Source organism: Suillus subalutaceus, assembly GCF_016647625.1.
Source record: "Suillus subalutaceus strain FC151 chromosome Unknown DFJ58scaffold_49, whole genome shotgun sequence".
Classification (NCBI taxonomy): domain Eukaryota; kingdom Fungi; phylum Basidiomycota; class Agaricomycetes; order Boletales; family Suillaceae; genus Suillus; species Suillus subalutaceus.
Genome location: NW_024540298.1, coordinates 78,473 through 91,727, shown reverse-complemented (window position 1 = coordinate 91,727; position 13,255 = coordinate 78,473). Strand labels below are relative to the sequence as shown.

General features: G+C 48.6%; 4 protein-coding genes across 4 annotated transcripts; all 4 read right to left on the bottom strand.

Annotated features, from left to right (window-relative positions):
- Positions 1 to 1,002, bottom strand: DFJ58DRAFT_786519 (uncharacterized protein). Its single transcript, XM_041390087.1, has 4 exons — positions 851 to 1,002; positions 723 to 793; positions 362 to 667; positions 1 to 310 (listed from the first exon to the last, which is right to left on the bottom strand). Exons 1-4 carry the CDS (start codon positions 940 to 942, stop codon positions 168 to 170), a joined length of 612 nt encoding a protein of 203 aa, XP_041244196.1. The 5' UTR covers positions 943 to 1,002; the 3' UTR covers positions 1 to 167.
- Positions 1,003 to 1,028: 26 nt separating this feature from the next.
- DFJ58DRAFT_660020 (uncharacterized protein) lies at positions 1,029 to 2,880 on the bottom strand (the record flags this gene model as incomplete). The annotated part of the gene is made up of 3 exons (XM_041382123.1): positions 1,029 to 1,787; positions 1,840 to 2,238; positions 2,683 to 2,880. Coding segments are annotated over 3 exons (1,356 nt in total), but the record flags the coding sequence as incomplete, so codon positions are not given.
- Positions 2,881 to 5,183: 2,303 nt separating this feature from the next.
- Positions 5,184 to 5,417, bottom strand: DFJ58DRAFT_659976 (uncharacterized protein; the record flags this gene model as incomplete). Its single annotated transcript, XM_041382118.1, has 1 exon — positions 5,184 to 5,417. A coding segment is annotated over one exon (234 nt), but the record flags the coding sequence as incomplete, so codon positions are not given.
- Positions 5,418 to 5,633: 216 nt separating this feature from the next.
- Positions 5,634 to 13,080, bottom strand: DFJ58DRAFT_716258 (uncharacterized protein; the record flags this gene model as incomplete). The annotated part of the gene is made up of 30 exons (XM_041384203.1): positions 5,634 to 5,694; positions 5,758 to 6,458; positions 6,499 to 6,658; positions 6,722 to 6,866; positions 6,920 to 6,979; positions 7,027 to 7,150; positions 7,210 to 7,336; positions 7,390 to 7,476; positions 7,532 to 7,566; positions 7,613 to 7,679; positions 7,728 to 7,844; positions 7,899 to 7,962; positions 8,014 to 8,086; positions 8,133 to 8,373; positions 8,422 to 8,478; positions 8,516 to 8,696; positions 8,752 to 8,877; positions 8,929 to 9,089; positions 9,137 to 9,271; positions 9,326 to 9,510; positions 9,561 to 9,893; positions 9,919 to 10,256; positions 10,388 to 10,719; positions 10,768 to 10,876; positions 10,925 to 11,365; positions 11,415 to 11,570; positions 11,621 to 11,849; positions 11,899 to 12,564; positions 12,616 to 12,843; positions 12,898 to 13,080. 30 exons carry the CDS (start codon positions 13,078 to 13,080, stop codon positions 5,634 to 5,636), a joined length of 5,922 nt encoding a protein of 1,973 aa, XP_041244193.1.
- Positions 13,081 to 13,255: the final 175 nt, after the last annotated feature.

Genomic DNA, 13,255 nt, shown 5'->3' with positions numbered 1-13,255 from the left:
ATTCGTGAAACAGATCTCTCTGTGTGAGTAGTAGATTCATGAGTCGTATTCGCGTACCGTCGTAAAGTAAAGCGCCAACTGGTATACTACAACAATTATATTTCAACTGAAGATGTGCAGTGGATTCCAAAGTGTTATACGAATGACCATCCCGAGTTTCAATCTTATTACTCATCCGAGGTTCGTGCAATCTTCTCTGTTGCCTCCGTGTTCCTGTAGTCATTGGTGTTCCTAGCAGCTCTGTGAAGTAGCAGTCCACTGAGTGTTGCGAAAAGGACCGCGAACCAGGGAAGGATCGCACAGAGTCGCACTTTGTATCGTTCAGCACGAAGACCTGGTACCATATTTGGTTCATACGCACGGTACCACTGCTTTCTGTATTCAGGTGAGACGCCGATGGTTTGCTCCATCTGCTGAATGACACTTTGGGATACTGCAACTCCATCGAAAGTTGCTGTGATTTTGGTTGACCGAGTGGCAAAGATAACATCACACGCGATAACAGTAGCCAAAAGCCACAGGGCGCCAAACAACATGAGAAAGGCTTGGAGGTGCAAAAGGCGCTGTTTTCTTCCAATTGATGAAATTATGGAGAAAGCCGACACGAGGGACACGGCTGTCAAAAGTGCGCAGGCTGCTGCGATGACTGAGCAAACCGAGTACACATCTCGAGACGAGCGTCAAAGAAGCCCATTATAGTATGTGTCTCACAAGCACCTTACCATGATAGTTAAGATCCACGATGGTGCCACCAGGGGCCGCGCTCTTGACATATGAGCTTTCTTGGTTGGACCTTCATTGGAACTCTTCAGTTCAAATAAACCTTATAGAAGTTGCAGTCTTTACTCACTTCACTAGAGCATTGATCACAACCGACCACCCAACAACCGAGAACGCAAATGTCAGAAAGAGCGAGACGAGAAGTAAAACCTTGGAAGGCATATGGGTGGCGTGGTAGTGGGTACAATGCGGCGGGACAGTTACGAATGTATCCTAAAAAGTAGGAACGTCATTATATCACTTCTGGACTATGTAGATCCGCTCCTTGGGCGCAATGAGAAGTCACGCGAAGTATCATCGTGATTTGCACGAACCCCAAAAACTATCATGTGTTGCGATCTTTCGTAAAGATCAGGATGCAGATACCCCTTACAGTAAGAAATAAGATCCGATACATTACTCAAACGCTCCCAGTTGACGGCGATAATGCTGATCATGCATGTGCCTATCCAAATCCTATATTGGCGTTGAGCACCTACTTGATTGAGTCGAAGAGCTGAACCTACCTCTCTACAGTCAAAGGACTGCTGGCATTGGTCGATTACGTCGGGCCCAGTTTTCCATTTGCAGGGATACAGCCCACACTCTTCTTCCTCGGCTTCCTCCGGGCTAACGTCAACTTCTAAAGCGTCCGCCTGGCCCAAGAAGCTGGTGTCTGGACCCGACAGACCGTTTAGCTCTATAATTTCACCTGGTTCAAGCTCGGTATACGATAGTTTCACCAAATGGAAATCGGGCATCTGATTGTGTTCTTGCAGTTCGGAGAGTTTCAGATCTTGCATCTTGTCGCGCTCCGCAGAAGACTTCTGATGAACACGTCCAAGCTCGATGAGGTCAGCACGCAACAAGTTAACCTGGCGCTCCAGTTGCCGGCATCGTTCTGCAAGCTCAGGGTGTTCGGCAGCACGCCGTCTGATAAGATCATCTGTTCGCCGATCTTTCTCCTGAAGAAGAGTAGAAACACCCCTCCATCGATCGACATCTTCTTTCAACGCCTTTATCTGACTCTGTATCACAACATCGTCAAGAGAGCAACCAAATACAATAAGATAAAATTACCTCAAACATGTGCTTGATCAGAGCGACTCCATCGCGTGCTTGACCTTCTGCAGTCTTGGCCTTCTGCTCCAGCTCAACATTCTCTGCTCTAGTGGCACTCACGAAACCAGAAGCCTGCGTATATTGATCACGGAAGAAGTCGCGGTCCTTTTCAGCTAGACTCTTGGAGCGAGTCAGGGCATCCAAAGAGGACTTTGATCTCGTCACGTCCGCAACAAGTGCCTCGTGCGCCTCGATCATAGAGGTGCGCTCCGCAGACCACTTTTCGCGCTCGGTTTCCCAAAGTTCCTTGTCACGTACCCATTCGGTATGATCGGCTTCCCATTTAGTCCGTTGCAGTTCCATGGCTTCGCGATGAACGTCCCACAAAGCGCGTTCTCGGGCACTTGCTGTTTGTTGCTGTGCCCAACTCTCCCGTTCCGACACCCATGCAGCACGCTCCGTCGTGATAATAGTTTGTTCTTGTTCCCATTGAGCTCGTGCTGCTTTAAAGGTGGCGCCAGTCTCCGTCAACGATTTGATCTGGGCAGCAAGACGATCACGTTCCTCCACCCATCCGATTTGCTCACCAAGCATTTCGGCCACTTGGAGATCCAACTTCTTGCGTTCATTCTCCCATAGCTCGCGTTCTCGCCGGAAAGTCGCTTGGTCTGCATCCCAAGAAGCTCTAAGCTCGTCAACTGGGCGCGCGTTGGTTTCAAAGCGATCTCGCTCAGCGGTGAGTCTCAAGATTTCCTCCTCCAAATTACGGCGCCCCGCCTCCCAAACTTCGCGCTCTTGGTTCCACTTGACCCTCATGTCGGCAAGCTCGGAAACGGCTGAATTGGTCTGCATTGCGCCTACGGGTTGAGCGCTTGATGCGATTCCTTCCTGAGTAGTCGTGCTTGGGGATTGCCAGGCTACCTTTACCTCGGCTTCGAGCTTTGAAGTTTTCTCGCGCTCAAGTGCCAATGCAGCTTGCAACGCTTGAATCTCATCGGACTTCTTGTGGAGGGTGGACAGTGCCTGATTGAGCCGTCTCACAGTCGCGTCGCTCTGTGAAAAAAGGTAAAGGGGTTAGTTGGTCTAGTCTATCAGTAAAGTTGGGCTGTAATGCAGTACATACATCATGCTGCGGTACGCTTCGTGTTGGTGAACTGTTCAAGATATTTGATGTATCAAAATCTTCATCATCCCTGCCTTGCCGTTGACCCTGACTCGGGTTGGCGATCATACTGGCAACTTGTAAGTCATCTATATGTGTTGAAGGCTGGTTTGATTTGTGTTTACTTCCACCTGGCTCGGCAGGTATAGGGGACGGCTAAACGAAATGAGGTGGGAGCCAACAAAATATATTAGCGACAAACCTGAACACCATCATCATTATTGCCCATGTCTGTATCGTCGATGGCTAGCTCCTGCCGTCGCGCTTCGAAATTTTCCACAACATCTACCTTTGGCACCAGAAGCGCCGGATTACCACTGAGCAAGGCCTCCTGCGTACATTCCTCCTCCTCCTCACGAAGAAGGATACGCTGAGCCTCTTTGTCTTGGGGACCACTTTGTGTGAAAGTGTCGATAGTTGTGCTATTTCCTCCGCTGAGGTCAACGTAAGCATCCTCCATTTGCTGAACGATTTCGAGGTCTCCCTCGTGAGCCCCCTTGTTAGACGCGAATGGGTGAGTGTCTGGTCCCGACTGTTTGCCTTTGCTTGTCATAGCCAGAGGCACGCGTGATCGTACAAGGTCATTGATAGTTTTTTTAGGTGGTTTATCGGTAACTTGGAGAAGCTCCTTCTTCCGCAAAGCCCGCTCATACAGTGCTTTCCCTCTAGCTTTCAGTTCCGCGTCCGTGACGCTAGGAACACGATCTTCGTCGCTTGAACGTTCATCAGGACCAGAGTATCGTTGCTTTCCCTTATCTTTCCGCGGAGATGGGAAGCTTTCAATGGAGCTCATCGGAGGCTCGTTATCGCGTTCTGTAGTAAGCGATTCAACCGTCTTACGAAAAGTATGGGGAGAGATACGTGGAATTGGCCCTGTGGGTGGTTTCCGCGGCCGAAGTGACACTTCACTGCTTGAAGCGACGGTAGGTAAGACTGATGCTGCATTGGACTTCCTTGAAGTAGATCTTGGGAGAGAAGGTTGTTTGGGTGGCGGCGGTTGATCAATGCGCTTTCCATTCGTCATGTGGTTGGGAAGTGAAGGCTGGGACTGCGAAGACTCTGTCTCCGGGACAATCCCAGAAAATGGCGAATCGCCAGTAGGTTCCTTGCGACCTGCCGTAGTAGCAATCGTGGGTGGGGGTGTTGAAAATTTAGGAGGCGGACTAAGAGGTGTGTCGTAAGGATCTGCAGCACCATAATCTGTATTCTCGCCCATATTTGCATAGGGATCTCCGTCGCCATTATCCGAACCGATGCCCATCATGCAGTCAAATATTTCTAACCGAGCTCGGGCGCCAGGAGATAATGATGGTTGGCGTCGCAAAGGAGGGGGGGAAACTGGAGATGACTTCTTGGAATGAAGTATTGCGGGAGTAGATATGTGTGATCTGACTGAGGATTGAGCCACAACATGTTTGGCAGCAGTCTCTTGTGGTGTGGTCTTTGAGGTTGTCTTCCTGTCAGCGAAGCGGGATATAGGTGGCTTTTTCGATTTGGGTAATAAGTCGGCCTCCTCTGTAGATGACAACACGATGACATCGTGTTGGTTCTTCGAAAAAGGCTGCCCATTTCGACTTGGGCCACTGGATTGTTCAGGCTTTTGGATGGTTGTTGTGGTTGTGACGCGACGATGATCAGTGACGGACGAGAGGACGTCGTCCTTGGGCTTAGGTACAGGGCGTTTTCTAGTAGGTGGACCAACCCTGGTGACTGGAATTCCATCGCCTACTCCGCCTGCTGCAACGACGCTATCATCGGCGTCTGACTCGATAGATTGACTGTGGCTAGCGGGGGTGCGCTGTGTAGCCTTGCGCTTCGATTTCGTACTAGTTGGTTCACCAGTGACGAGTTTCTTCTTCTTCCTTGGATGTTCCGGCTCTGAAGGATCCGCCGAGTTGCTTAGATTTGATGGCTCCTTTGCCATATCTGCACGTTTACGCTTCGAAGATGAAGACTGTGCCTTTGACGTTGACGGCTGAGCACGAGGAGGTTCATCATAGTCTGTTAGAACAGGGACGCTTTCTTCCGCCAGAGAGCGCGATTTTCGGGAAGTAGAAGTCGTAGAAACCTTTGAAATCGTCGAGGCGCGTGAAGAGGTTTTCTGGCCACCTAATAAAAGGAATGATGTATCAGACTCATTGCTGTTACAATAGCACTTACCAGTCTTATTCGATCGACGTCGTCCCTTCACGGCCTTTTTCCTCTTCCACTCTTCCACAAGATGATCCGTGCAGTCATGCTTAGGTACCCAGTCCAACGGCCATGGCCTCCCCGTCTTGGGATCATTGCCCGCCCACCTAACCCGATACTTCTTACCCCGCTCGGCAACAATTTCTATGACTTCCCATAGAGCATCGTCATCGTTAGACCGAGGCTCAAATTGCGTCTCGAACTCGGACAACTCTCCCGCGGGGGATTCCCCTTCAGTAGACATGATTCAAACAAGGTACAAAACCATTCAAAATTGTTGAAGGGGGTGACCAAGGGGTGACACTAGTAGGAAGAAAGCAATTGACGATTACATAATCACCACTATGATAGACTACTGATAGAATGTTAGGAATACAGTCTAATACAGTATCCCTCATCTTTTGGGTAAGGATTATCATCTCTGGTTCAACCAAGTCTGACGACCGATAATTCATTGACATTAAGTAGGAATGGTCCACATATAGGTCAATCCAGAAGCATAACCAGCGCAAAGGCGTTCACTAGTAGAAAAAGTTACCTCTGTCAGCAAGCTCTCTTAAGAATAGAACGAACTGTTCGCGTACCCAATAAACTTGAGCGCAGTGACAGATCCTAAAGCAATATCAGATACCCCCTCTCCAGAATTCATCCGACGAACTTCAACAAACTCCCATTGCGCTTGCATTCCAGCTGGAGTCCCATCTGCGTTCCATGTCCATAGCGTGATGGAACCATCGTCGTGACCCGTGGCAAGGATATCCAAATGCGAATATTCACGTTCATGGAACGCCAGAGACGTGATTGGCGCGCGCACAGTGTCGAGTCTGGCAATTGGTCTCGCGTTGATTGTGTGCAACATTAAGTGGGAAACGGAACAAGTAGCGATGTATCCCGTAGACTCGTTGATGGCAGATAGATACACTTCTGCGCCTAGGATTTCATTGCCGTGCCAAATTGAATGTCGGTAAGACCCTCTGTTCAGGTCCCAAACGATGGCACTCCCGTCCTCGCTGCCACTAACAATAACGGACCATGTACGCGATGTTGCAATACACACCACACGTTGAGTGTGTCCTCTGAGGAGATGTGTCATCGACAGCGTTGAAGATGCATGCCTGCGAGACCGTCCCGAAGCTCCAACAAAGCCCGAAGGCGCCACTTGACCTTGGTTGACGCGCCAAACACGCACAATATTATCACCAGAACCCGTGACTAGAGTGTCCTGGTCCGCGAAGGCAGCACATGCGAGTGCTGCTTGTTCAATAACTTGTGTAACCTGAGAGGACTACATTAGTTGAGACCATCGTCGTCAAAAAAATGAGTACTTTTCCGTGGGATACCAATCGCAGTGAGCGATCACTTGAGTCCTGATCCCATTCGATTTGTTCATGACCAATCGAAGGGAGGCCGATCGCTCCACGAGGCAACGGACGCACACCGCCATATTTCCCATCAAACAGGTCGGCAGAGATATTCGACACAGCACTATCCAACACGACTGCGTCAAACAGTTAAAGACTTGAAACGAACGAAACAAAATTGGGATACTTGCCCTTGAAAGGCTCCGGATCTCTTACTAAGGCAAGTGCGTCCTCAGGGACACCACGGGTTATCGTGACAGGGAGACTCAGGAACCCTTCAAGATTTCGAGGTGGATGTGGCGAAATAAAGAGCTCCTTGGGAGTCTGCCCGACTGCATTGCTATTAATTGACTGTTTCAGGTGACTGGGACAGGGGCTAACGCACAATTGTGGATGATTCCAACAGTAGCTTGTCGCTCCAGATCGCTGGTGATCATGTCCAGATCTGGACATACCCATCAACGAAGAGTAAATTCAGACAGCGAAACCTACCAATTGCGCCTTCGTAACTGAGAGGGTGAAAAACGTTCGCAGAATCCACGTCTCGTTGTTTGCATCCCCATATGAGATCTATCCAAGCAGGAAGATTCTCGCTGACGTAGTGGCTCTCAAGAACCTGTTTACGCACCAGAACAAAGTTGTTTAATCAAAATAATATTGTATCGTAAAACTTACACGGCGATGCATTACGATGAACAGGAGCGGGTCTCCTTTCGCCCACGCAGGCAGTTTAACATTGTGAATTCGTTCTCCGGTAGTTTGAGAGATACCGAAGTCGAGATTTGATGAATTCTCGAGGAATCTGAACACGGTAATATCAAATTGAACGAGACACAGTGCAGTCAGAGGACTTACTCTGGACAAGTAAAGAATTCGGGTATTAATTCACGCACATCCCCACGGATATCATGCGATGCCAAGGAATATGCTTTCCTGATATCACTAAAGTATAATCATTACACGTTGCCCCACATCCTGGTTCCAACTGAAAACTAACCTGAAAAGCCTATCGGGCAAATCCCAGTCTCCTCCCTGTGGGAGATAAATGAATGTTCTTCGACACCAAAAAGGAACACACCTGGAGCGTCTTGAACATACTGGTAAACGGCTGCATGCGAATATTGAAGTGGCAAACGATCATCGACCTGTACTCGGTGTCAAGAAAAAAATATGGGCAAATAGAATAGACTTACGAGCTGAAGTGTGTTCCGTAGTGGAATGGCTCTTCATCAACACTGCCCAGGTTAGCATAGCGAGCTTCCGCATCCTCACGACGCTCGACCGTCAAAGCCCCCATAGGCTTCGTGAGGCTGAAACAATGTGTTAACTTGGAGTTTACGATCTCAGGGAGTGTGCGAACTCACTCTCTGAACACATTAGGAGATGACAGATCCAGCACCTCTGAAACATAATCATTAAGAACCCAAGCTAAAAGTTGCCGTGAGTTTCCTTGTGAATAAGGAATTAAGAATCACTGACGAAAAACGGGGTATTGAGTTGCATCGTTTGGGGTACGTCCCGACAGTTGGTTAAGAATACTCAAATAACCAAACTAGCTCAAAATAAGTACTGAAATAAGAAATGTGAACATCACACACATTGCTTAGCTCTCTATTCTGCCACCGCCGTTGCGCTGATTGGAGTTCCTTCTCTACTGCGCTAGTGGATGATCTACTTTTCAAAAGCGATTTGGGTATAATAGATCCAGGTGTTAGGCTGGGTTCGAACGTCCTCATTTTCAAGGCTATCGACGAGAGCATCTGGGAAGCCGCTTGGCGACGTGTCCCATCAAGGAAAATAACCAGCAGTGTGCGGCTATCTTTGAAAAAGATCTCGACCCTGACGACCGAGTTAGTAAGGTTACATGCGGTGAGCGACCCATCTCACCCTACGTCCTGGAAAAGGAACATCCTGTCAGAGAAGCCTGATACTTGCTCTAATGACCTGTCACAGAAGATATTCAGTGTCACAAAGCTAGAACAGAAAAATGTTCTCTATGTACCATCGTTGAGCCCGTTGCGAGTTCCGAACGTCCGCGGCACTTCCGGATATAAGGAACAATCCTTCCGGCGCATTAGCTGCGTCAATAACTTCGCCCTCACTATTCTCTACGAGGCCTTCCAACATGTACAGGTGGGTACGCCCGAAGATCAACATGCCAACTAGGGATCAATGATTGAGACTGCCAGTGATCAAGTCAGCAGTTTGACCGCTTACGAAAAGAATCGACGCCGGCTATTCGGCAGACAGTGCTAACAGCTTCAATGACATCCCCAGGCTCGAGTTGATGCCTCACTCTCCTCAGTTTGTCCTCGGTTATGTCTTCAGCGAGCTGATGATCGCCTGGAAATAATGTTAGTCAAAGTTGATAAAGCATCGAAAGTAAAGAAGAACCGTCTTCGCCTGTCCAAGATGGAACAACCACTGTATTCGGAGAAGTAAGTTCTGACTGGGATGGCGACAATAACTCTGAATCGAAAGCTGACGAAGCTTCCTCGTGACTAGCAGACCTCGAATCCTGCACAAGCATTTCCAGGAGGTTCTCCATCTTTATCCTGGTTGATGTCATTGTTTGGCTTCTGACAACGAAAAGTTCACTGACCTGACTCTATGCGGTCCTTCAGTCTCGTCCAATTTCCATACGCGTTTCCGAGCTAAATGGGGCCAAATATCACGTTCGGTCGTTGACGCAGACACACTTTCTTCAAAAGATGCGGCTCTACGTCGCCTTTCCTGCCTATATCAACAGTCAGTACATCTCAAGGTCGCTGTAGCATGGATAGTTAGGCACAAGTCTAATAGAGTCTGTCTGAAGTGTTTGCGCTCCGAAACAAGAATCGTCTTTCGCCATTCTTCAAGATGTGCAGATGCTTTACGGACCGTGTCTGCCTGAGCAAGACTGAGTTGTGACCCAGAAGTGTCTGCAAAATCAGGTCGTCCTTTTGACTGAGCGCCAGGGCGAACGATACCAAGAATCTGTGCATATAGTCTGAGAAGCCTTATCATATGACAAAGGAGTAGAATACCTGTTGTTTTTGAGACGTAGATATGTGCTTGCCCATCGCTACAAGTAATCCGAAGTGCGTTAGCTTGACGGATATTTTGGCATCCAGGACCCCGGCAGGCTGCCTCATGGTAGAGAATATATTGAGGCCATCAAGAAGTAGCTGAGCAGTGCTCTGGGACCTGAAGACGCGGCGGAACGGTGAACTTGACTCGTGCAGCTTTGTTAAGTCATCGAGAATCCAGATGATAGCATCTTTTGAAGGAGCTGCACGAAAGATTAAACGGAATATCAAGGCAGTAGACAGATAGCCCACCTTCATCGGATTCAGCATTGTTGTTCCCGATTGAAAGTCCTTGATATAACGCAAAGAGAAACACGGACAACATTTGAGGGGATCCTGAGTCATCACTGGATCTATCTCCAGGGCGCCCAGGCAGGATGTCTAAGGCTGCATCATGTACACTGCGATCCCAGACTCGAGGTAACACAGTTTTGAGAATGCCCCAACCACCGGCCGAGTCGAAGTTTTTGCCAGATGACAATGAGGCTTTCAGGCTGAGGCCAAGCATGCCAAGCACTTGGCAGGCAGTATGTGCGGAAGGTTGGCTCCCAAGCAACAGTAAACAAATGCGTGGCATAGGAAGTGTACCAGCAAGCTTAGAGTGAAGCGAAGGGATGCGCATCATGGAAACAAGGGCTTCAAGGACTTGCTCGGCTTTATCCCTGGTGCTATATCTTAGCAAGTCCCCACGGGAGGTTGTTGATTGAGGTGACGATGAAGATGATGATCGGGACTCTGGGAGACGTTTGATGGGACGAAAAGAGGTTGAAGATGAGATTGCCCACCTTCAGCAAGGGTGGCAGCTATGTATGAAACAATTGGTTTGATCGCTTCCTCCGCTGTAAATGATGATTGTGCAACAAGCACCAGCGTGTTGACGACAAGTGATATAGATTCTTGCGGGTACCAGGCTGACTGAATGGCGAATAATAACTTGCGCACGATGCTTAGTTTCGACAATCGCATCTTGATGGTGAACTGTCTATATCGACTGGCACGCAACAGGAAGGCGAAATGCTCGAGATGAGCCCGTTGGATGTCGGCACTGGTTTTTGACCACAGCTCAAAGTCGAGTGCCACGGCTCTGTATGCGATGGTGTTGACAACAGTGGATAAACTGATGGAATGTCAGTGCCTTGCATGTTAAGATAGAAGGCAGGCATACTCAGGAGAACGGAAATTTAGACCAAGGAATTCAAACAATATTTCAAAGCTGGTCATGTTTATGAGATGACTTCGAGCTCTAAGCGTGCTTGCAAGAACATCATAACCGTCTATACGAAAATCAACTACAAGCAAGATCTCGCATATTCTGTACTCACGTAACCTTTCCATGTCATCAGAGTTTTGCCAACTGTTGCGAAGACAGTCAGAAAAGACGCTCAATGCTCTGGAAAGTTCATGCGGCGTTTGAGCAAGTGCTACTAGGCGCAGCAATAGAGCCGCCCCGCCAATTTTCCACACCGCAAGGTCCATCGTCTGACAGCATATTGTAAATACATCGCCTCGAGTTACAATTTGGTCCTTTTTATCGTGCGGTTGTGGGACGACACGAAATATAATCGATGAATCGCTAATAATCGAATCTCCGCGAATAACCTTCTTGAGCTGCGAATTCTCAGGTAGTGATGCACCTTGAGTTGTGATATGCATGCTGAGCGAAGTCGACGCTTCGTACGTCAGGAACCTGATGAGACTCTGATCTTGGAATGAATCAGAATATCGGGGGCCCAGGTGGTGTATAAATCTCGGAAAGTCATCATCTACATGTATTAAAGAAATTAGAGTCCTTTGTTGATAGAAAATGCTTACCGAGAGCGACCGAAAGCAGGTAGGCAGAAGCCACGCACCAGCTAGATTCAACTGTGGCAACGTCATCTCCTACCATGAAAGTTGCGGGCGACATATTATGGAACTTCGGATATGCCCATTGCAATGAGTCACTTAGAATGCCATCAACGAACAAGCCTAAAACACGGCCGGTCAGAATATTAAAGGGGCATATCCGAGGCACGTACAGACGGAAGGATGCGACGATCTATGGTTATGATGCACAAGGGTGACGTGAGTCCATCGAGAAGTTGTCAATTTCGACTTTGGAAGCATTTCAACTTTTTGAACGGCACGTGATCGCAAGGCTAATACCCCGTTACTACCGACAGAGAGAGCCACGGCTTCACTGGACCCAAAAGATATGCTGAGCAACTTGTGTGGCCCTGATGGCATCCTTTCGAACCAAATCCAGGCCTGCCCGCGATTTAGACACAATTGCGATTTTGCAGATCAAATGGCCTACCATGAATGTAAAGCCATGGGCAGGAAGAGTCTTCATTTCTGTAGACGGCATTGCGAGTGCAGAAGAGCCATCAAGTGAGAAGTGCTGTGGCCACCTCGACTTTGCACTTGAGCGTAGAAGTTCGAGCATATCTGCATCTACAGCTCCATCTTGCTTCGCAGTGCACTGCAGCAAATCTCTGGAGTTTTGGGTACTAGCACCCATTTCGAAAAGACGGCGAAGGATCTTTGCTAGGATACGGTGCTCCTTATCGTCATCTCCGGCGCTACTCGTATTAGCCTTCCACGATTTGAAAAGATGCGGCAAGATATTTTGCATGCTTAGGACGGCGAGATTTCTATGCGTGCTATGTGTCAGATGCTCTAGAAGCCGGTAAACGATGAGCCTCAAGGCGCGGTCCGTGTTCATGGTTCGCAGAATGAAGCTCCAAAGAACATTGAATGCTCCGGGAAGGCTGATACTGGCTAGACCGGGTGCAAATTCCAGGAAGTGGATGTGCATCGCTTCGGTCTCAGGCAATTTTGTTCGTAACGAGCTGAAAAATTCCACAAGAAAGACATCACCAAATGAAAGAGCTAGCAAGCACCCGAGTGTCGCATCCGCAGTCAGCGCATTACAGACCAGCGGGTCCACAGCATCAGAAAGCGAAGCGTAACCAATGAATTCCTTGGGTTTCAAGGTCACGATGGTATTACGACCAGGTGCAAAGAAACGCACCTCGAAGAACTCAAGATTCACTGCATGTTCCTTCAAAGCCTCGGATGCCAACGTAAAAACTGACTTGATACAAGCCGCAACATCACGCGTCGATTGGGATCCTCGTCGTCCGATCGTCGTCGAGAGTGTAGAGAGCACGTGAACTAGTAAGAGAAACCCGTCTGAACTGCGAAACGCGTCTTTCGTTTCGGGTACTTCACGAACGAGAGTAGCAATTCGTTGCAGGAGCTACAGGATGCGATTATGGGTATCCCACTGAACATAGAACGATACGCAGCTCACAGTCGTCTTCGCGACTACTGTCTCTGTTACTTTCAAGTCCTCTACCATATCTCGCATCCGTCTTGCCGCACGTTCACCACCGTTGCTGGGATCTGAGGCTTCGCCGCCAGTGATGTTAATTGCAGGCAAAGTGGGCGCGAGGTCTTCGTGACTTTGCCATGGTGCAAGCAGTGACCGAAACATCCCGACAGGAACTGTGCTCTATCAGACTCAAGTCCCAATCAGTTAGAACGCGACCTAGAGAATGACGATGGGGGTATGTTGAATAGTGTTGAAGTACGTACATGCGAGAGCCAACTTGGCTGGGAAATTGTTATTACATCATGATCATCAACAGAAGTTCCGACCAAATACTGCC